Below are 23,991 nucleotides of genomic sequence, written 5' to 3' on the forward strand. Positions count from 1 at the left end.
TTGAGTGGAGGCACTAGGTGGCGCCAGTCTGGCTACTGTGCAGGTGCTTATACTGCTAAATTGTTTAGGCATATTATATTTCTGAGACCTCTTCAAAAACATACCTGGAGTTGTTTTTTGTTTCATTCACACATGTCTGAGTAACACTGACTGTCTACATTAGGCTGTCTACATCTCCAAAGCTCAAAATGCTCTGTTCCACCTTGTGATGTCATGAAGCCATTTTCAAGTTTTCAAGTTAACAACTACCTTTTACCTTTAGTTCAGTAAAGACTAGCAGGCCCAGAGCTGAGAAATAACAATAGTGAAGTTGTAAAGAGTGTATCAAATTGTGTTTAAAATTTGCATGCTAAACATGTGTGAATGAAACATGTTTTTGATGAGGAAACAACAATGTAACATAGATCCAAAAAAGTGTCATATGGGTCCTTTAACTTGGCAATGAAAGAAAATCCACAGTGTTATAACATTGGGTAGTTTTATTGAAATTGTAAATGTGTTAGGTGTCATTATGCGTGACCTTAGTTTTTCTACACTCACAAAACCATAAAAGTTTGAACATTATAATAATGATTTGCTGCTTCAACATTACATTCAAAGCTGTAAATTGTTATAGCTACATTTTGTTAAAAACACAATATTTACATTAATTGCAATACACATTTTTATATTTGGCATACTTACATGAATCTCATATAATTTACAGGTTGTCAAGTACTGATTAATGTGAACATTGAATCTCCAAAAATTCACAAGAAATTAAAAAGTAGAATACCCATACAAAAATGAAAGATACAAACAGAATGAGCTAGTTTTGCCCTTCAAAAAGTTGCACAGAATTGAACATCCATGAAAACATTGTTAAAATGTTCTGTACTTTACAAAACAGCATGACATCTGCTTGCCACAGCCTTTGACGTTAACTGTGGCGAAATGGGGCAACTCCTGACACTGTAGTCCACCCACGTCCAGCGCTTTTAATTAAAACACAATTAAATCTTTACTATACAAATATATTTGACAATGATTAGTTTGAAAATCTTCCATCGTGCGACTGGCTGATAAAACAAAAAAAGTCCTCGCTAAGTATGTGCTGACAACTTCATCGTAACTCCATCCTAAATAACTTTGTGTTTACTACTACACATTTTGTAACAACAGTATTGTTCTTAATACAAGTACACTGCAAAAAGTAATACCTAAATAAAATCCAGTGACTCAAATTAAGAAGATTTAACTTGATTTGAGATTTTACTTGACAAGTAAAATTATCTACCAATGGAAAAAGTTTTTTTTTGTTTTGTTTTGTATTGTTTTTCTTAATTCAAACAACATAAAGGTGCACTATGTAACGTCTAAGGTGGAGGATCTGCCACTTGCTCGTCTCCATGGAGATGTTAAGTCTTTGCGATAGATGTTCCACAGTAGGGCATTAAACATACTAGAATTTGCCTTGCATTTGTTCAGTTACAGGTGTTTTGTAACTCAAAAATATCTTGAAAAACATACATTTTTACCATGCGCGGGCTTGCTTCTCCATAGATCTGACCATCAACCTGTCTCCATTGTGATTATAAAGTTTATTTCCATAGTGTGGAATAATCAAGGTGAAACATGGGGAGAAGAAGGTGGCAAAGCATCCACTAGAAAAGTTACACAGTGCAGCTTTATGTACAAAGAGATGTTTTTCTTCAGTGTAACTAGATGTATTTTCCTACAAAAGATGGAACAACTCCAAAAAGACTTGCTCCACTGGTAGATTCTTTTACTCAAATCAATATAACTTCTTAATTCAAGTTTAACATTGCAAGATTTTAGTTTTTTGTAGTGCAGCAGTTTGACTATTTGTGCTTTCTACTAGTAAATTTTCTAGACTTGATCAGTGGCTCATGTTTATAACTGTTACTTTGATACAATAACTGGCACAGAAATGAGTTATAGATTTTAGGTCTCAAATTAAAATGTTGAATATCTCTTTACAGCGCATTGTACATGATCCTTTGGCACAGTACTTGGTAACTCTACCCCTAAAATGTGTTTTGTCACGTACATCATGCAGAGAGGGTAGGGGGGGCTTCCACACACTGATCACAATAGTAATGGTAAAATGGCATGCACGTGCAGCCTTTGTTACCGGCCTGGGCATGTTGTGATGGTAATTATAGGAAAATACTCGATTATTTAAAAAGAGATAGGGCAGTGTTGGTAAGGCAGCAATTAGCTTGAAACACTGGCTTTGGTTACACGCACACTCAAAATCACATTGTTATCAGAGTTTTGTTATAAGACGATTAGGATGAAACGTTAACGGCAAAATTACTTGATTTCTTTCTATTCATGGTCCCTCTGATAACTCATTAAGGTTGTCAAAGGTATCGAATATCAGACACTAATCAATGCTAAACTAGTATCAAAACTAGACACTAATTTGAAGAAGTATTGATACTAAAAAAGTTATGTCATAATTCCAGCTTGTCAAGCCTGATCCCATCAGATCTCAGAAGCTAAGTACTGGTTGGATGGGAGACCGCAGGGAATTCCAGGTGCCACAGTGGGGCGCTAGTCGCAAAAAAAAAAAAAGTTGTTTGGTAAATGGTCACATTTTTATACCACGCTTTTCCACCTTCAAGGCTCTCAAACACACATGGGTGAGGTGGGTTAAGTGTCTTGCCCAAGGACACAACAACAGCATTCATCTGTGGGAGGTGGGATCACACCAGCCAACCTGTGGGTCAGGGGATCTGACCGCTCAACCCGTGATGTTTATGTTGAGAGCTGAACCGCCAACCTTCGGATCATTGGGCGAATGCTCTACCAACTGAGCTACTGCTGTATTGTTGTGTCCTTAGGCAAGGCACTTCACCCACATTGCCTAGTATGAAAGTGGCGTGTGCGTGAGTGATGATGGTGGAGGTTGTTCTGTTCTGTTCTGTAAAGCGTCTTTGTGACATATTTCTGTGAAAAGCGCTTTATAAATAAAATAAAAACGTATGTAAAAAAGTCACTTTTACAGGACAAAAAATGAACCTTTCCTGAAAAGCTTTAAAACAGGATTTCCAACCTGTAACTCAGGGTCTACCTCTAGCTCTCCACCCCCTTCCATATAGCTCGCCAAAAGATTTCTGAATTATATGTATTGTGCTTATTAACGCAAATCTGATTAATTACCATAGTAAATGTATTATTTTCATGCCTAACGTGTACACTAATAAATAGATAATGGTTCATGTTTAATAGGCATCTAACTGTACTGTCTAAAGCTTGCCACAGCTCTTCTACTTTCTCAACTTCTTGCGACCGCTAAAATGAATAGCTCTCTGGCATTTTCACTTCATAAAGGTAGCTCACCAGAGGAAAAAGGTTGGAGACCCCTGCTTTAGAGTGATCTTGAGATGTATCAGAACAAATAAAAGAGCACATAGACTCGTATACGCCCACGGACCACTATGGAACCAACCTGGACGACTGAGGGATTACGCAGATAGAAAGTACTATTATTTAAAGTTGAAAATCACATCTCTTGTCAAAATAAAGCATGTTTTTTTATTATTATCGTGAACAGAATCATTATTGAGTATTGAGTCTATCCCTTAGTATCGAAATCGAGCATGACAACACTATTACGCACATCAGTCGCTGTGGCTCTGAAGTCATTTAAATAATCTTAAAAGTCCAGAAATCAGATAATAATGCTTTTGGTGTGCATGTAACCATAGCTACTAACAATTCTACATGTGAACCTGAACAATACCCTTTAAGCCTAGTGCTGACAACATTTAAAATTGTTTCCAAGATCTTATATAATTCTCTTTTCTTTGGGTTATTTTCGACCATTACTCGTGCGGATATGAACACAGAAGCACACCCCTTATCTACTACACTTTACTGAAATGCATACTCGAGGCCTCTAGCACCTTTTTTTGCCATACAATATACAATGTACAGTTATCATTAAAAAAAGAAACATAACGTGCATTACTCACTGATAAAAGACTCTGTTTGCAATACTTAAGGCAAAACAATTTCCATATATACCAATATACATATAGATTATTACAACTTTGTTCCTCAAAATTGTTCTGAGTAAATGTATTGAAATCACTGTAAAATGACATACTACAGCTAAAAGTGCAGAGTCAATGCCCCCTACAAAAATGTTGATTATTAGAAGTTTTGAGTCTAGATCAGCCACCTGTCCGTTATTGAAGTGTAGGAATGCCAAATTAAAAAGAGTGCCGGGTAAAAAAAGTGCAAATAATCCCAGTGTATTCCCATGCCCATCTGGAGGTAACCTGAACCAGCACCTATAGCTGTGACACTTTCCTGGGCAGAGGTCTTGGTCGTGGCACGCGAGGATCAGAGGCGTCCAGCTTCATACTCCCGGTGCGGAGCTGGTGCGGTTTGGGGGGCAGCGCTGGGGGGTCTGTCTGAGGCGGGATGGAGAGACTGTGAGGCAGCGGCACAGGTCTGCGCGGGTTGTCCCTCACGAAGACGCTGTAAGGGGGCGGGGTCTTGTTCTCTCGCCGTATGGGTTCGTCGGAGCTGCTGGAGATGGAGGTGGGGAGGGTGGTGGGCGGGGCCAGCGGGTGCGGCGGGGGGTGAATGTCGGACGTGGGGAGCTCGGTGCCGGACGCCTCAGAGACGCTGCAGCGGCTCAGGGAGGAGATGCCACTGCTGTAGCTTCCGGACAGGACCGGGGAGCTGGAGACGAGGCTGGAGGACTGGCACTCGGTGGGAGAGGGCGTGAACGGGGGCACTGTGCTCTGGAGGGAGACAGAGAGAGAAACAGGATTATTTTATGTTCTGAATAGGAGTTAAAGGGACAGTCTGGAATGTTGGACACAGGACCTCATTTCCTAGTTAGTCAGAGTGTTGGAGACGTATGGAGACACTTTTTTAGATATTCCATCCAGTCCTTGTATTTGCAGAGGTTGCTGTTGCTAGGCTAGTGCATGTCAATGGCCATAGTTAGCCTACCACTAAAAACAGTCTTACCTACTCCACAAAACACCCGAAGCAAATCTATTATTACACCAGACTGTTGATGTAAATGTCTGTGTTGATAGAATAGTGTTTTGAAATAATGTCGCATGTTGAGGGACTATTTTCTCAGCAGCAGCGGAATTTTACTTTGCCGGTAAGAGGTGCTAGGCGATATCAGTCCGCCGCTGCCAAGCTTTCTATCAGGAAGTACAACTCACAGCTGCTGCTCAGACATAAATCCTTCAAATGCAAGGTTGCTTTTACTTCTAAAATTATTCTATCAACACAGACATTTACATCGACAGTCTGGTGTTATAATTGTTTTGACCTCCAGACAAAAAAGTGTCTCCAACACTCTGGTTAACTAGGAAATGAGTTCCTATTTCCAAAATTCTGCACTTTCCCTTTAAAGGTCTTATATTAGGCAAAACTGTCTCTTGTGAGCTTTAAGCCGTGTTATAATGTTGTTATCTCCACATACAACATACCTGGAGTTGTGTTTTGTTTCATTCACACAGGTTTGAGTAACACTTTTTTATTAGTCTGTCTATATCTCCAAATCTCAAAATGCTCTGTTCCTGTAGAGGTAGTATTCAAGTTCAACAGGAACCTTTCACCTTTAATTCAGTAGAGATTGGCAATTCCAAGGCTGAAATAATCCAAATGATTCTAGTGAAGGTGTATGAAGTTTAAAAACACAGTGGAGCACTTCCTGTATATCCTCCTGGTATGGTTGCGATGAAGAAACAACAGTATAACAGCTCAAATAATGGTGTAATGCGGGTCGTTTAAAGGCACTGTACCCAATTCATTTCCATATATTTCACCAGAACGTATTGTTCCAGTACAGATATATTGTATAAACAGCTCTCGAGGTCAAAATATGTCTGCTGCGTGCTGTCTGCATCTAATTAGAAAGCATATGAATGTTATGATGTGCACATTAGTATGCTAAGTGTTGCTAGCTTTGGCGTCACAACAAAACTCTCTGGTCTAAGAGTCGTGAAAAGCCCTTGTAAACTCATCACAGTGACTAATTAGCATGCTCGCAAGGCCCAAGGTAAGTGAAGAAGAATAACTTTGAGCCACTGCAAACCATTTCAAATGAACTAGTTCTGTTTTCCACATTTTTAAGACAGTAAAAATCAGCTACAGTGGCTTTGAGAAATATTTTTGTTTCAGAGCAATACAGTGTCCAAGTAATTTCCCTTGTGCATCCATGGAGTTTGTCTAAATCTAAGCAAGTCTACGAAGCCCCCATTAGGATTTTATCTGTAAAAACTGTAAGAAAAATGTTATTCATTATATTAGTGCATTTTATTTGATAGTGTCTTCTAAGAGACTCAAGGTCACCTCAGTCACTTTTCTTATTGTTCTCCTTCATAGTACACAGCAAATAAATGTTAGAGGTAAATTGACTTCTTGTTTGCTTATAAGTGCATGTGTAACTTTTCTGGTGATGGGTCCGTCAAATGGTTTTCTTTGTGGAGACGTTATTGGTTTGTTTGGAATGTTTCACAGTATGGTATTAAACTTTCTATCTTCATGGAGACCAAACCGGACTAAGTTACAGGTCAGATCTGTGGAGAGGCGCCCCTGCTCACAGTCAGAATATCTGTTTTTGAGCAGTAAAACCTAGCCTGATTCAGCCGGTTTCACTTTGTGGAAACCGTCTGACCTTGCAGCATTAGGATTCCTTCGCTCGACGGTAAGCAGGTACTTTTTATCATTTACCCAATCGCTGCAATTTGGTCATGACGTATGTAATGCGCCACTAACGTGGATAACTGGAATATTAAGCTTTTCAAAAATCCCGTTGGAAGAAGGGCAATAATGTCTTTCCCCTTGATAAAATTCACCAAACATTCTCTTTGTTCCGGCTTTAAATCCTCTATCTAGGGAATTGTTGCTAAAACAGAATGTCTGGCTTCGTCTACATCCATCTCAACCGCTTTGCTTACTGTTGTGCTGTACCACAAAAAGTGGCCCAGTTATGGCTTCACAGCCCTTCACTCATTGGCCGGTGCACGGTCTACAACTTCCGGAGTTCTTGCAAACCGTCTAGTGTATTCCGATTCCTGACTTAGTCGCGGGAGAGAAATTAAATTGAGCGGAGGCACCAGCCTGGCTAAGTAAAACCAGCTCTAAGTGAATAAATGTAAGGTAGAGCTGTTTAATGTCACAGTGTGGAACATTCCAGGCAGAGCTATGACATCCATAGAAAAAAAAAAGGTGATGGACCTCCAACCAAAAAGTTGCATAATGCATCTTCAAAAATACTTTTATTTGCAGTATCTTGTTCTTGTTTATAAAATGTGCAATTTATAGTGAATTGGTTTGAAAACTGGTGAACTTTATGATTCTTCAAAACCAAAGAAAATCAAATCCCCATGTGACATCTTAAAACAATTCTGTGTCCAATTTAAACCAGGTAAGAATAACTAGGCTACCTCAAAGTAAACAAGGAATACATCTAACTCTAAGTAAATCAGTACTTGAACTACAAAACTTTTCGAAGCACCATCGGCGGTACTCGTGCACACCTGAGGGCAGATTGCCTTGCCTGGTTTTGTGAAAGCCCAATACCAAAGACGCCGAGGCACCAGAGACAGAGGAGGGACTCTGAACAGATTGGGAAAGCCAGGTTTTTCCACCCCATCAGCTGGCCCTGTGCACCGAGATGAAAACGCACAATATGCCACACTTCCCTGTTCAAAATGCGAATACTCATCAAACAGTTTTTCTAAGCAATTACCACCCGGTGCCATTATTTAAGCTAAATTTTAATTGGATCTACTGAAGTATACAATTGACCGGTGAGGCTGAATTAGTCATGCTACAGCCAACTTTATTTAAGAGAAAAGTTTTGCTTTTATGTGGAAGTTTAGACAATTATTCTTAATATACACTTTGGATTTGACTTTTTAGCTGCAATTATCCAAGTGCGTAGTGATTTGCATTTTTATCTGGCATTGATTTTTACACCAGATGCCATTCCTGACACACCTCCATGTTTTACTCAGTATTACATATTGTCTGTCAATGATTATGGACAGCACATTTTTCAATTTCCCATACTGTTTATTCAATAGTTAACTCTTATGTGGAATTAGGCACTATATATTCCCTTCACATCTTTACACAAGGTTTCTCAAACTGTGGTCTGTGTACATGAGGTGATCTACACCATTGTTCCCCAAACACTGGGTCCCAACCCTCAGGTGGGTCGCAAGAGATTTTTTTTGGGTTGCCTTGTCACGATCTGTTATCCTGATTCATCAGCCGGTTTCACTTCGTGGAAACCGCCTGACCCCACAGCATTAGGATTCCTTCGCTCGACGGTAAGAGGGTACTTTTTATCATTTACCCAATCGCTGCAATTTGGTCATGACGTATGTAATGCGCCACTAACGGGGCTAACTGGAATATTAAGCTTTTCCCAAATCCCGTAGGTAGAAGGTCAATAACAACATTCCCCTTGATCAAATTCACCAAATATTCTCTTTGTTCCGGCTTTAAATCCTCGATCTCTGCATTCATTGCCAACACAGAATGTATGGCTCTTCGCTGATTAGCTGGTGCCTGAACTCGCACTTTCGGAGTTCTTGCAAACCGTCTAGTGTATTCTGATTCCTGACCTAGTCGCTGGAGAGAAATTAAATTGAGCAGAGGCACTAGGTGATGCCAGCCTGGCTAACGGTCTGCATGTAACTCTGCAATATACAGTTCTGACACATGTTGAAATGTTAAAGAAATATTTTTTATAATTTCTAATCTTTTTTGTAATTATTTTATTGACTACTTGCTGGTTCAATTGAATGTTGAAAAGAAAAAGAAATGGGCTACATTTAATGTCCAAATATGAGACTTATGGATCCATTTTATTGCTGGTTCAGTTACTGTGTTTCATTGTTTAAAACTTGAGTAATACTAATTGTTCAGAGAGACACGATCACTCAGTTAACAATAAAATATCCTCATTAATGTTCAATAATGGTCAAATCCACCTTTATTTTGTGATTTACAAATAATGTCAGTTGACTTGGGCCGCAAAGGTTTGTGACTTTTAAAATATGGGTTCCCAGAAATAAAGTTTGGAAAACATCTACACTGTTCTGTTTTTCCAGTTCTTGGTTCTTGGTTCTTGGAATCGGCTCTGTGTAAACTCACTGTTAACATCACTGCTTTCGGTCCAATTTTATCTCTTTGGAGGTTTTTGCAGAGTGGTGCTAAAATGAATAAATATGTAAAAAAGTACACAAATAAAATTAATATTTGAGTGGAGGACACTTGTGGATTTAGAAAGAGAGATGTTTGTGTCTCAATGTTAACGCTAATGTTGAGGTATAATAAATATTACAACAAGCCCTAGTTTAGACCTTCTATAGTCCTTTTCTAGACCTGGTTTAGATCTGATGGTACTCAAGAGGCTAAATATTTTCTTAGGTGGAACTTTGTGTAAAAAGTTTAAGTGCCACTGATTAAGCATTTGCATATGTGTAAGAGTTTGAGAGTACAAGTTTTAACTTTTACTGGACTAATAGTATTTTCCAGCGCCAGAACTCCTAATTAAGAGCATGTTTTCTACTTCCAATCCTGACTTCCTCTGGCCATTGGCTGATTTTGTGGTTGATAAGTGGGGCAGCTGCAGGTCCAAAGTTGGCCTCCCCCGACTGTGCCGTGATGGGCAGCTGGGAACCTCACTCCAGGCTTCCTCCATTACCACAAAACACACAAATACACATCTTCTCCAAACACACACACACACAAAATCACACACATAAATCTGATTGACAGAGCCTGCTGTGCACCAAGCTGTCATTCACACTTCCAGATCCTCTCTCTTTCTTTCCATCTTTCTTTCTCTCTGTTCATCCCTTCATCTTAGTATCTCTCCATTCACACGTGGCACAAGCTGAGACCACACACAAACAAGCTGTCGTCCAGGTACACATCTTTATAAGTCTGTGCAGTTTGAGCTGAGCCATGTAAGCTTGTGCAGTGATAGCAGTTGTTCCATTGTTGTGAATAATACAACTGCTTTAATGCGTTTGATTTAGCTTTGTGGTTAGTCAGTGATGGGAAGAATACTTTGAAAATGTATTTCATTTCATAATACTGAATACCTGCAGCGAAATGTAAGCTGTACCTCAAACTCAGCCATGCCCAGCTATTCAACGAAGGACTTTAAATCTAACCAGAGAGCCTTGAATCTTCTGCTATTTTGTCCGTGGATAGTGCTGATTTATTTTTAATACACATTTTCTCTTCAAACAACTGTAATAAGCTACTGCAATAAGCTGTTCTTTTCAATTCCTGTACCTAGGGCCTCTGCTCAATTTCATTTCTCTCCAGCGATTAGGTCAGGAATTGTAATATACTAGACGGTTTGCAAGAACCCGGAAGTTGAAGACCACGCACCGGCCAATCAGCAAAGAGCTGTGAAGCCCTGACGTCAAACTCAAGCATCTATCTGGGTCCCTTTTGTGGTACAGCACAACAGTAAACAAAGCGGTGGAGGTGGATGTAGACGAAGCCATACATTCTGTGTTGGCAACGATTCCCGAGATCGAGGATTTAAAGCCAGAACAAAGAGAATGTTTGGTGAATTTTATCAAGGGGAAAGATGTTATTACCCTTCTTTCTACGGGATTTGGTGCATTACATACGTCACAACCAAACAGCAGCGATTGGTTAAGTAAAAAAACTACCCGCCTACTGAGCGAACGAATCCTAATGCTGCAAGGTCAGACGATTTCCAAGAAGTGAAACCGGCTGATGAATCAGGCTAATATACGATACCTTGATTCAAAAAAATATCAAAACTAGTTATTTGAATAAGTATTAACTTTTTTGGAATATTTTGTAGCAGTTTTAGAAAGGTTTTGGATCTATATCAGGAATAGACCATACCAAAATATGAAAGAAACTACTATTTTGTTTTTGTGTGTAATTATCTTCTACATTGTGACAACATTAATTTCTATAGTGTATACTATTATATATGAATTGTAATATAGTGTATTCTAATATGTCTCAGTAGAAGTTTTCCAAGTAGACAAGGTGACATATCTGCTACTATTTTGTTTTTTGTGTGCTTACCATCTAAATAAACATGAATTTCTACATGCAATAACATTTTTGTACTGCTATATACTGTATGAGTATTTAGTAGGATAAAGACAGCCTTTGTAATGTATTCTGTTGTAACATATCTCAGTAGACAGTTCCCAAGTAGACAAGGTGACATATCGTCCCAGTGGCATGTGCACATTAAGTAAAACAGTGGATTTGCCCCGGGGCGGTCCCACTGTGGGCTCTGTTCTCGGGACAGTCAGGGCATAAAATGACCAAATCAGCAGCAGCGGAGCAGTTAGCAGCTTGACTGAACAGTAATGCAGCGCTCTCCAGCCTTCTCCTTCTGCAGTGGGCACAGAGCAGGATAAGGACCCCGGAGCCAACTGCTAACACATTATTAGCCACTCAGGATAAAGACCCAAGGCTGTCACTAAGCAAGGTCAGCCTGTCTCAGCAAGAACGATAACTTAAAAGGAGCCCAAACGGAATAAATGGTGGCAAGTACACTCTCGAACTGCTTTAAACAAGTTCACTCAAAATAATAGACAAGACTGGAGCCGAGTTAAATATATAAGTTAGAGAAGGATAAGTAGAGAAACATAAGGAAGTAAAAGTAGTAAAGTATTGTACATAAGTATACATTTTAGGTATCTGTATTTTACATATAGTGGATATTTTTGACTTTTACTTCACTACATTTGAGAGCAGGTATCTGTACTTTCTACTTCACTACATTTTTGAACAAGACTGACAAGTTAAAGTATTTTTCATGATTACAATTTTATCATTTTTCTAGTTCGAGCAAACAAAAATATACAAGGAAATACAGGAAGAAAAAAAACAACAACTATTGATTCTTTTTTTTTTCTGTTGACCAAAATTGATCAAAAGTCTTTATTAAAATCACTATAGTTTAAGCTTTATTAGATCTCAAAATCTCTCCAAAATAACTTTACTTTTTAGTCTTTAAGTACATTTGTAAAAGCACTTTGGTAAAATACTTTTAAATACCTTTACTCTTTACTCTACTCAGTAACTAAACAGAGCTCTTCCACCACTGAGAAGGATAGATATTAACCACCAAGCAGTATAATCAAGAGCTAGTATGGTATGGAAATGAATACATCTAATTAAATGCACCAATTAGCATGACATTTGCATTTATGTTAAAGATATATTATAGCGATTACTGAATTCATATCTTCCATTAATTAGTAACTATGTGACTTATCATAATAGACTTTCAATGCTTAGATTTAATCTGATAATGAATACAAACCCTACTCAATTAGGTCTACTAAAGAGAACTGTCCATCAGCTTTGAGTATTTATTAAAATCATTTAAATACATATAAAAAATACATATATTAAAAATCTGTACATGATTTTTTCCAAATGCACTAGAGCAAAATTTGGCTTGACCCCATACCGATATATTGTATAATCAGCTCTTGGGGTCAAAACAAGGCTGTCTGCATCTAATTAGAAAGCATTGCCCAATAATCAGGAAGTGTGTGTTAGCATGCTATGTTGTTGTTTGCTTTACCGTCATGTTAAAACTCTGCACTGGTCTCTGAGAGTTGAGAAAAGTGCAAATAAACTCACCACTTTGAATAATTAGGATGCTCTGAATGCATAAGGTAAGTGAGGAATAACTTATCACCTAAAATGAACTAGTTCTGTTTTTCATGTAGTTTAGATAGACAGATAGATAGATAGATAGATAGATAGATGATAGGTGATAAAACAGCACTTTTATCTCCAAGGCAACAGTGTAAGAAACTAACCTTTTGTGGGGATCTTGAGTTGGGAGCCGGGGACTGCGACCTTGTGTTTTTCGCCGAAACTGTTGACATAAAAGTGACAGTTCAAATTAGTACATGCCATAGTGGGCTTACATAAAGACGATACTGTGTAAGTCAAGCAAACATCAACACATGGAGCTGGAAGGGGAGACGTTTAAAGCAGAAGAAAGTCTGTGCGGAAAACACAATTCATCTGTCCATAGCTCCCTTATAAAGCAGCAAGTCAAAAAGCATACGATTTTGACCCAAGACAGCTAAGAAGAAAAGTATAAATAATGTCTTCATTGTTGCACCTGTTAGTGAGAGAGTTGCATCAAACAGCAGGTATTAAAAATCTAAAACTATCAAAATTGTATGATTGTTAGAAGCAAAAAAGAACAAATGCAATGATTGGTAAGACTGGGACCTGATGGTGAGAATAAAACTTCTGAGTCATAAATTATGAGTTATTTTGAAGATAAAGATGTTGGAATATTGAGTATACTTTCACTAATGAGAAAACTTTTGTCTTACTTTCACAGTCCATACTTGAAACTCAAACTAACTACAAACATGTGTGTCTGAGCACCTGTTCTTAAGCTAAGGCAGCTTCAGGAGTGTTTGTTTTTTATTAAATTCCCATAAAAGCAAATTGTATAAACTGCATTCAAATAATTTATGAATAGATACAGAATTAAATAACAAATTTAGTTAAATTTTTTTGTCAGTATTGCCCTTCATACTCAAGTGGCAATTCAACAGAAAGTTCACTGTACATTAAAACCCAGAACAAGTTGCTTTAAGATGAAAAACATGCACAAGAGTAGACAGTAGGGGGCACCATTTTGGAAAGGCGTCAATAATATTACTAATGATTAGGGGTGTAACGATATCCAAGTCTCACAATACGAAATCATCACGGTATGAACATCGAGGTACGATATTTATTGCGATATCATGGGAAAGCTCACGATAAGGTGGGGAGACTCACGATTAGGGATGTAACAATATCCAAATATCTTGGTACGATATTTTCACAATATAAATCTCACTGTACGATATTTATTGTGATATTTTGTGGAAGCTACACAGCAAAAACTGGAGGGTTAAAATGTTGGGGTAAAATATTTCAGAGTTGTTTTTAACACCAAAAGTGTTATTTTAACTATCTGAAAGTTAAATGGGGGTTTGAGTTGGGGTTATTTGCCAGAGTTGATTTGATTGAGGTTAATTCAACTTCCTCTAGTGTTAATTCATCTTCCCTTAGTGTTAATTAAATTCAACTTCTCTTTGTGTTAATTTGGCTCCTCCCATTAACCACTTCAAACTCTTGTGAGAGAAGACCAGTTTGAACCAGTTTTGTACATAATTTCATCTTAAATTAACTAAAATAAAGTAAAAATAAAATAAAACACCCCTGTGTGTTGTTTAGCTAAATCAGAATAACTCTACAAAGTGTTATCTGTTTACTCTCAAAACATTAATATAACTCTGGATTTCGGGGTTAAACAGGAACTTTAGTCCATTGTTACTTAATTCACATTTCCAAAAATGTTAAATTAACTCTAGAACAGATTGGACTCATATAAACTGTGAGAAAATGTTAAAGGTGATTCTGTGAGAGTCAATTTTAACACTCCACTTTTTGCTCCTCTTAAAAAATAACTAAGAACTAAGACGTAAAAGCTTAGAACTGTTATTTCTTCATGTAGCCTACACTAAAATGGAGCAAAGGATCATGGTCTATGTAGTTCCCTCCGTCTTTTTTAGCTATTGCTGCACCATAACTTAATTTAAGCAAAGAGACTTGCAATTTGATATATTGTGATGATCCACGAGAGATTGTGAGAACTCTGACGATACGATATCAGGATATTTCGGTTATTGTTACGTCCCTACTACTGCTCAGTCCAAATTAGAAGGAACCTGAACCATACCATTTGCTGAACTAGTGAGTTTATTTTACAACACCATTGCACTGAGAGTTAAGTGCAGATTTGCAAATAAAACAGAATTTGAATTAGGATTGACCAGTAAGGCTTAAAAGTCTAGGGAGACTTTAGGGGCCACATCTCTCTAGCTATGTGGAGATATCCCTTTTTAAATAAATCCTTGGCGTTTTGCACATCAAGCACAAACCAGCATTGAAAGATAAAAAGAGAAAATGCTTTAGTGTTAGATAACAAGTCTGCAGGAGTCAAAAGCCAGAGTGGAAAATTAGTATAATCTTCTTCAAGACTTTGATGGGCCATTTTACCTGTGTACGGTGGCCTAGGAGGGACAGGAGGGCAAACCTGTCTGCCCATAGTCTCTGAGAAATACGGACTTCCCTCTTTGACACTGTCTAGGCTCCAGCTACTGGGGGTGGGCCTCACTTATGGTAAACAAAACATCAACACGTTACAACATACACAAAACATAAACAATACAATGAAAACAATGGTGTATGGGAATGGTATGGAAGTGAAATTGCATAGTACAAGAAATAAACAAAACAACAAAACAACAACAACAACAGGATAATGACAACAACTGTGTTGCTATGGGTAACTGAGTAATAACACATTAATTTCCATAAACAGACAATTGGTGTTTTATTCTGTGCTATTACAGGCATATAATTCGATGTTAGGTCATTAAGAAATAAATTATCAGCTTAATATTTCTGACAATTTTGTAATATTTGATCTAGAGACATTTTTAAAGGGCACATATTATGCTATTTTCTGATCTATGTCATCATGTTTTCTCATCACAAACCTACCTGGACTTGTGTTTTGTTTCATTCACACATGTTTAACACAAAGCTTGCATATTTAGGCTGAATTCTTCTCTACAACACTTGTGAAAACACCTTGTCATGTCATTCAGAAAGTGCTCCACTGTGTTTTTAAACCCCATATACCTTTAGACTATTAGAATCATTTAGGTAATTTGTGAATGTATGAAAAAGAAAACTAAGTTGTGCATAATAGTGAAGATTTCTGTTTGAAATAACTATAGGTGTTGATGTTTTGTCTGAAAAGGGGAAAAGGGGGCGCAGATAACATAAGTTTACTCTTCTGTCTGCTCCTTTTCATTTATTTCTTGTAGGTTTGATGTCGTGACACTGTTGATGTCTTTTTATGCTTTATGAATGAAATAAATAAACCAATAAAATCAAAAATCAAAAAAACAATTTCAGCCTAGGAATGTCCAATCTCTACTAAACAAAAGGTAAAAGGTAGCTGTTCAAAACTACCACTTCATGACATCACAAGGTGGAACAGAGCATTTTTACCTTAGGGGATGTAGACAGACTAATAATAAAGTGTTATTTCAACATGTGTGAATGAAACAAAACACAATTCCAGATATGTTTTCGATGAAGTAACAGCATTATGACTTCATGGCTCACAAGGATCCATTTTGAGGAATATGGACATTTTAACAAATCCAGGAATATTAAAATACATTAAATAAACAACATTCAAGAATAATATGGATTCCTAAAGCATGTTTGTAAAGGACTAAAGTATAGGGCTGGCAGGCTTTAAACATAATAAGATCTCTTGGGATTTGTATTGCTGGCAAAGAACATAATATAACCTAAATAACTGCAGCGCTTGTGATTCCTAATTGCGAACATTCAAACGGCAATTTCCATTTGATTGCGCCCTAACACCTGGCTTCGTTTTCACTGCCATGGCTATACCAGGCTCAGGCTTTTACTGTATTTCACTTTAAACTTGGCTCTTTGTCACTACATGTACATTAAAGGTGCACAGTGTAACTTTTTCTGCTGGAGATTCTGCCACTTGCTTGACAATTTTTCCGCTTTGCCGAGCATGTTACATGGTGAATGTATCTATCTCCATGGAAACGAGTGGCACCAGGTTAACTTACAGATAAAGTAAAGGCATTTTCTCAAGGTATTTTTGATCAATGAAAACTCTTGTAATTAAATACATCCACCACAAATATGTTTAATGCCACTACGGAACATTTCAGGTAAAACAATAACCCCTCCATGGAGACCAGCATATGGGAAACGCCTCACCAGAAAAGTTACACCTTTAATACATTTTTTTAAGGGCATGGTGCATTATGTGGAAAGCCCGTCAAATGCTTTTCCCATAGAGATGTTATTGATTTGTCTGGAATGTTCCACAGTATGGTTTTAAACCTTTCTATCGTCATGGAGGCCAAACCAGACCAAGTTACAGGTCAGATCTATGGAGAGACGATAAAACCACCTGTAAATATAATTAATGTAAAGTGGAGCTGTTTAATGTCATACTGTTAAATATTCCAGGCAGAGCAACAGATGTGGGGACTTGCAAGTCGTGACTTGGACTTGAGTCAAACTTGAGTCACTATTTTTAGGGCTTGAGACTAGACTTGATAAAATGGACTAAGACTTGGGACTTGACCTGGACTTGACACTCATTGACTTGGGACTTGACACGGATTTTAGGCCTGTGAGTTGAGAAGACTTGATGCTTCTCCTACAAAATACTTATGTTTTTTTGATACATGTGGTGCTTAATTTTACAGAAACAAACTGGAACATGTCCTTTGATCTGGTATCCTCAAATGTACTACAGTAATATACAGTACAATACAGAGGGAACTACATAGAACAAATAACTGTTATTAAGCACTTTTAAATCTGAATTCTTTCTATTCTGACCAAAATAATTCACACTAAGACCTTGACAAGACATTTAAAAAGGAAAAATTAACATTTCTACAACTCTTATATAAATACTCACATATAAATATATATTGGTTTAAAGACTTCAAAGGACTTGAAGCTCAAAGCAGACGATTTGGACTTCACTTGGACTTAAGGACCAGTGACTCAAGACTCGACTTGGACTTTGCTGTATTTAACTTGGGACTTGACTCAGACTTGAGGTCAAATACTTGAGACTTACTTGGGACTTGCACAACAATGACTTGGTCCCACGTCTGCAGAGTAATGACATATTCATAGAAAAACAAGCAAGTGACAGACCCCAGACAAAAAGTTACACAGTGCACCTTTAAAAATGAATTTCATTATTTGCCAGAAGACTTGCGGGTGGACTGTCCTTTCACAGTAGAAGGAGAGCAGTTTCTAAAAATATCTGTGTCCATGTATCTAAGCCCGAGGCAAGGACAAAGGACTATTTCTTTGAGTAACTTTAGTGCTGGCGACACATAAAAGCACTTCTATTGTGATTATAATAATAGAACACCCATCTGTTACACGAGCTTAACTAACAGTTTTTTATATATATATTTAGACTTCACAATTTCCACTTCAAGGGAGATAATGTGACAAAATAACACTTCCAAGCTGTCTCACTTGTGATAATTCTATCACCTTCAACCATTGTTACATTAATTTCATGCATGAAGCCGCCATATTGTCTTTGCTAATTTCTGTCACTGCATCTTTTACCGATGGCACTTTAATAACACATGGATACAGCAGGTGTTTTAGTGAGAATCATGCGGAAACTGTCACTTCCACAAGCAACACTTTTATTTCGAGGTGACTGTTTTTTTAAATATTTATTTATCTAAAAGGTGCACTGTGTAGTTTTGTTTTGTTTTTCTGTGCAGCTCGCATTGGTTTGCTTGAAATGTTCCTCATTATGGCATTAAATATAGCTTGCATTGTTACTTCCATAAGCAACACTTTCATTTCTAGGTTTATAATCTTTATTTATTTAATAGGTGCACTGTGGAGTTTTTCTTACAATCTCATGTACTCCATATAGCTGGTATATATTTGTATTACTATATTTCTATTTTTAAATTTTTACTTGTACATATACATCTTTATAATTTTATATAATTATGCCTTATTTAACACCAGTCTCTTGTTATTTTGCTACTTATTTTACATTTTTTATTACCATTTATATTTTAGCTCTTTGTTATTATAATATATTATTATATGCGAGCTACTGTGTCCAAGTAATTTATCTTTTGGATCAATAAAGTCAATAAGTCTAGGTCATTGATTTGTCTGAAATGTTCCTCCATATGGCATTAAACATAGCTTACATTTATTTCATTACTATTGCTTAAGGATGCCTCGTGAAACATGTATTTTTACAGTAAGTCTCTCCACCAGCCAGGCCGGTGCCACCTAGTTCCTCCGCTCAATTTCATTTCTCTCCAGCGACTATGTCAGGAACCTGAATACACTAAACGGTTTGCAAGAACCCTGGAAGTTGTAGACCGCGGACCGACCAATCACCGAAGCGCTGTGAAGCCATGACGTCAAACTCAAGGGTCCCTTTTGTAATACAGCACAACAGTAAACAAAGTGGTCGAGATGGATAGACGAAGCCATACATTCTGTGTTGGCGACGATTCCCGAGATCGAGGATTTAAAGCCGGAACAAAGAGAATGTTTGGTGAATTTTATCGAGGGGAAAGATGTTATTGCCCTTCTTCCTACGGGATTTGGCACATTACATACGTCACGACCAAATAACAGTGATTGGTTAAATTAAAAAGTACCCGCCTACCGAATGAATCCTAATGCTGCGAGGTCAGACGGTTTCCACGAAGTGAAACCGGCTGATGAATCAGGCTACCTCTCTACAGATCTGACCTGTAACTTGGCCTGGTGGCGTCAGCTTCGTTTTTCCATGGAGATAGAACGTTAATGAAATGCTGTGGAACATTCCAGGCAAAGCAATAACATCTTTGTTAGGATGCTTCACCAGGAAAGTGGCATAGCGCATCTTTAACTGTGCTTAATACCTGGGATAAGAAAAGTATTAACTACCTTGATGTATATGAGTAAATAGGTACTAAAATGTAATCAAATGCATTGGGTATATATGTAAGAATACCAGCAGACAAGTCTCCCAATGGTTTATTCAGTGCTTTCTTATAAATATATGTATAGTATATATGTATGCTCTTTACGTACTGTGCACAGCCATCCATACTTTATAAATGCCACTCATGTCAGTCAGTATTGTGCAATTAATGAATGCCCTTTTATTACAGATGGCAGTAGAAATGAAAAGAATGAAAAGAATCTGAAGTACATATGTTAAACTTGTATCTGTAGATGGAAATGGTATAAGAAATGCAAAGGACACAGGTCACCAGGCATAATTTGAGACTCTTGTTTAAGCTGCATTGCTATGGGTAACTGTAAAGTAGGAACATTTTGAAGATGATATTTTACGCTATTGTTTGATTTGTGTTAAAAAGTTGTTTCTTCATCACAAACATACTTGGAGCTGTGTTTTGTTTCATTCACACGATTAACACACAGGCCATTCTATCAAACAGAAAACACTCTGTTCCACCTTGTGATGTTATGTGCTAATGCAGGAAGTGCTGCAATGTCTTTTTAAACCCCATCATTTGGATCATTTCTGCAACTGCCGATTTCTGCTAAACAAAAGGTAAAATGCAGTTGTTAACTTAAAAACTACTACTTCATAACATCACAAGGTGGAACACGGTATTTTAAGCTTTGGATGTAGTCAGACTAATAATAAAAGCTTACTTAATGAAATAAATGAAACAAAAAAACAACTCCAGGTTTTTTTTTGTTTTTTTTTTGATGCAGTGACAAAATTTTAACATGGCTTAAAGCTAATTTTTACGTAATATTGGACCTTTAAGCGGTGATTCAGTTTTTCTGTCTATAATAGATATATTGTAAATGCCAGCTAGATCATTCAGTGCACGATGTCATCATTTTGAACATTTATTTCAGATAACATGAGTTGAGTGTCTCAAAATTCTCACCTTCAACTACACTTTTAGCTCTGACCTTCTACGAAAAAACATGTCTAGTTGAACATCAGAGTAAAGTTATCATGAGTGTGGCTGGAGACTGTGTAGCCCTGAGGCACCAGTGTTTAGACACATGCTGGTGCTGTGTGGATGTGTAACTGTCACATAGTCTTCATGTTCGGAGTGAGGACCACAGCACAGACAGGGACCATCCGCATGTAACTGCCGTTATACTCGACGTTGGACATGGACACTAGCCACATGCTGGGAGATTATCATAATGACTACATAGCACTTTTGCCCAGTTGAATTTCATGCATGGTCCTCCTAACATCCTCACTGTACTGTACCATTAGACTTTTTTTTTTTTTTTGCTAGATTCTATTTCTGTTAGGGCTGAATGATTTTAAGAAAAAAATTAATTGGGATTTTTCTGGCAGATATTGAGATTTCATCCACGACTTTTTTCAAACCAAGTTTCAGTGCACATGAACATTTGCAAATGTGTCCTGCACCAATGATCTGATGCTGGACCGTGAAGCCCAGTTTGCAGTCCAGTGTCCAGAGTCTATGTCAACGTGAACCCCCTACGCAGACCGTCTGCGTCAACTGACGTGCACCTCCGAAATTTTCTAACTAAGCGTCAAAAAGATGCAGACAGCAGAGGGAAGCGACGCAGACATTAAGGGCTGTGATTGGTCCTCTCTACCACCACTCTACATATATTTCCTGTACTCCATTCCCTGTACTCAAGTAATAATGCATTTGACAAAGCTTTGCGCACATTTGTTTATGTTTTACAGAAACAAAACTTAAAACCACATGGTTAATTTCCATAAACTATAAGCGCTGAAAAAAACTGCTCACTTCTGTGTCAGCTTCTGTCAAACTAAAGGACATGACTCAATGGAATATGTGTGTTCTTTCTGGGACAGAGGATGTGCTGATGATAGTGAGTCTGTTCTGTGCTTTTATTGTGTTGGAGATGGTTCATGTTAAACTTTACACTAATGCCAGGTTTAAATCCTTGCCTCCTTGCATTGTGGCAGTGAATTACTTTGAGGTGCATAGACCTCGACGCAGATCTGTAAATCCATAAATTGGGCTTTAGGAGCACTGCAAAAAACGCGGCTTTGACACTCCCAAAATCGTGTTGTCTGAGACTGCGACTTTCAGTCCAAAACAATAGATCGTTCAGCCTTAATTTCTGTCCAAAATGACTTTATACCTTAAAAATGCACTATGGAACTTTTGTAATGGGGGCATGTGGGTCCTAAACATGTCTATATACATGTCTTTATAGGGACATCACCTGCTTGTCTCTGTACAGATAGATGTTTAATGCCATACTGAAGAACATTTACTAATTAGCAGGTAGTGGACCCTTCACTGGAAAATGTATGTTGTGCACCTTTAAAGCCAGAAGTGTAAAGATCATAATAAATACTTACAACATTACAACTACTATTATTGTGGCAAGGTAAGTACCAACTTGGCTAGTAAAGTTTGAATAGCTATCAATGGTCACCGCAATTTCATGAGGGGAATTATTGCATTTGTTTAATTAGGCTTTTAATTGCAGGGGATTGTAAGACACAGTCAAATATGTCATTGTTTATATTTAATTGTGTTGTAATTGTCTGCTGTTTAATACTTGTGGTCATTGAACGGCTGTAACTATTACCCTTTATACCTCATTTCACCTGATGCCCTTCCGTTACACTGTGCACCTCTGAACTATTGTGCTATTGTCCTTTTATATTGTGACTTATGGTCGCAAACTGAATGGTCCTTAGGGGTAAATAAAGTTTTCTGAACTGGAAAATAATAGCCACAGTAGTCAACAAGTTTATGTCAAGTCTGTACTCTCCACTGAAAATATATTATTACAAGTACTACATAAGTACTATATGTAAAATATAGTGGGTGTTTTACCTTTGTCTGGTGCTGAGAGGTTGGGGTCACTTCTTGGTAAAGTGTTGTCTCCTATTTGATGAGGAGGTGCTCTCTGTAAACACAAGATTACAAATCATCAAATTAGACTTAGGCACTTAACAAATGAAAGAAATAAGTACTACACATTTGATTAGTTTTAATAAAGCAAGACCACATAGTAAAATACCTTAATTAAGTAGTTACCAAGCCTGAATCTTACAAATCTTAAACTAATTAATTAAAAAGAAAGTTTTTGTTCATGCTAATTAAGGTGTAGTTATTAAAAAGTGAACTTCAATGAACTGCTATTTTTAAATCATTATTTTATATTTTGCCCTTTTGCTTACAGTGGTCCGTTATATTTGTTTCATGCAAATATTCGGCATCTGATTTTCAGATTTAAGCCGTATCACGTTTCAATTTTTCTACTTATTTACTCGATTATCCTCTACAAACATCTGGCAATGTTCTCATGGGGAAAAAAAATCAAATATCTAAAAGACATAGCTGTGAAGTATAGGAGATGGGCAGTGTTTTCTTTTTTCTCTTTCTGAAATAGGGGCTTTGTCACTGAAGATGGAGAGTGTGATAGAACTAGTGCCCTTCAGCAAGAGGAGCAACAACAATATCAAGGTATTGTGGTGGGGCCATACAATGTGGAGTACACTCATTTCTGTACAGGAGACACAAGTGATACTCGCTACTATAGGAAAAATACTAACATTTTTTTAATTTCTAGTTACAGTATTTTCTGGACTATTGAGCACACCTGAGTATACGCCGCATCAACAAAATTTTTACAAAATTTTAAAACTGTACACGTATATGTCGCAACTGAATAGAAGCCGCAGGTGTCCACGTCTTCAAAAACGCTTTCAAGTTCGGGCCGTCTGCTTTTATCGTCTATGAAAGCTTTTGTCGTCTTTTTGCATTGAGTCAGTTCGTCACGCTGCCGTCGCCAAAATCTCACCATCAACTCACTGATCCCGAGCTCACATGCAGCAGTTCTGTTTCCTTCTTCGACAGCCACATTGCCATTAACTTAAAAGCTGCATCATCTGCATTTCTTCGTGTGTTTTCCATGAGGACGGTGTGTGTATGAACCACAAAATAACTGTTCAAACACAATCAAACAAGCATCTTCCTCAGTGCGTCACCCCCGTCTCTCCCCGCTCTCTACTGCGCATGTCTCCTGCAGAAAAGAGCCCCTGTCCTGTCCTGTATCATGTCAGTGTCTTGGGGGATTTCAGCAAATTTCAGTCTCTCTCGGGAGTGGGTATAGTTCTGTCAATCAAGTATGAGTTTATGTCCGGCTACTGAAGTTTGAGACGTTTCTTCTCGTCATTTACACACACGAGTAAGACGTATCCCCCTCACTAATGTTCATTTAGCATCATAACTTATTTTATCACATGGCGATAAACTATTTGAGTGCACTGACAATATCGCTAGCTAGTGCTGCAACTTC

General features: G+C 37.7%; 1 protein-coding gene across 1 annotated transcript in view; it reads right to left on the reverse strand.

The window, feature by feature from the left end:
- Positions 1-461: 461 nt before the first annotated feature.
- dock4b (dedicator of cytokinesis 4b) overlaps positions 462-23,991 on the reverse strand; it is a 279,898-nt gene continuing 256,368 nt past the window's right edge. Inside the window, 4 exon segments of the mRNA XM_055153283.1 lie at positions 462-4,763; positions 12,849-12,907; positions 15,103-15,219; positions 22,524-22,596. Of these exon segments, the coding sequence (XP_055009258.1) occupies positions 4,305-4,763; positions 12,849-12,907; positions 15,103-15,219; positions 22,524-22,596 (708 nt within the window). The 3' untranslated portion in view covers positions 462-4,304.

This window comes from Boleophthalmus pectinirostris, unplaced genomic scaffold, assembly GCF_026225935.1.
Source record: "Boleophthalmus pectinirostris isolate CB_2022bp ecotype Guang Dong unplaced genomic scaffold, ASM2622593v1 HiC_scaffold_18, whole genome shotgun sequence".
In the NCBI taxonomy this organism is placed as follows: domain Eukaryota; kingdom Metazoa; phylum Chordata; class Actinopteri; order Gobiiformes; family Gobiidae; genus Boleophthalmus; species Boleophthalmus pectinirostris.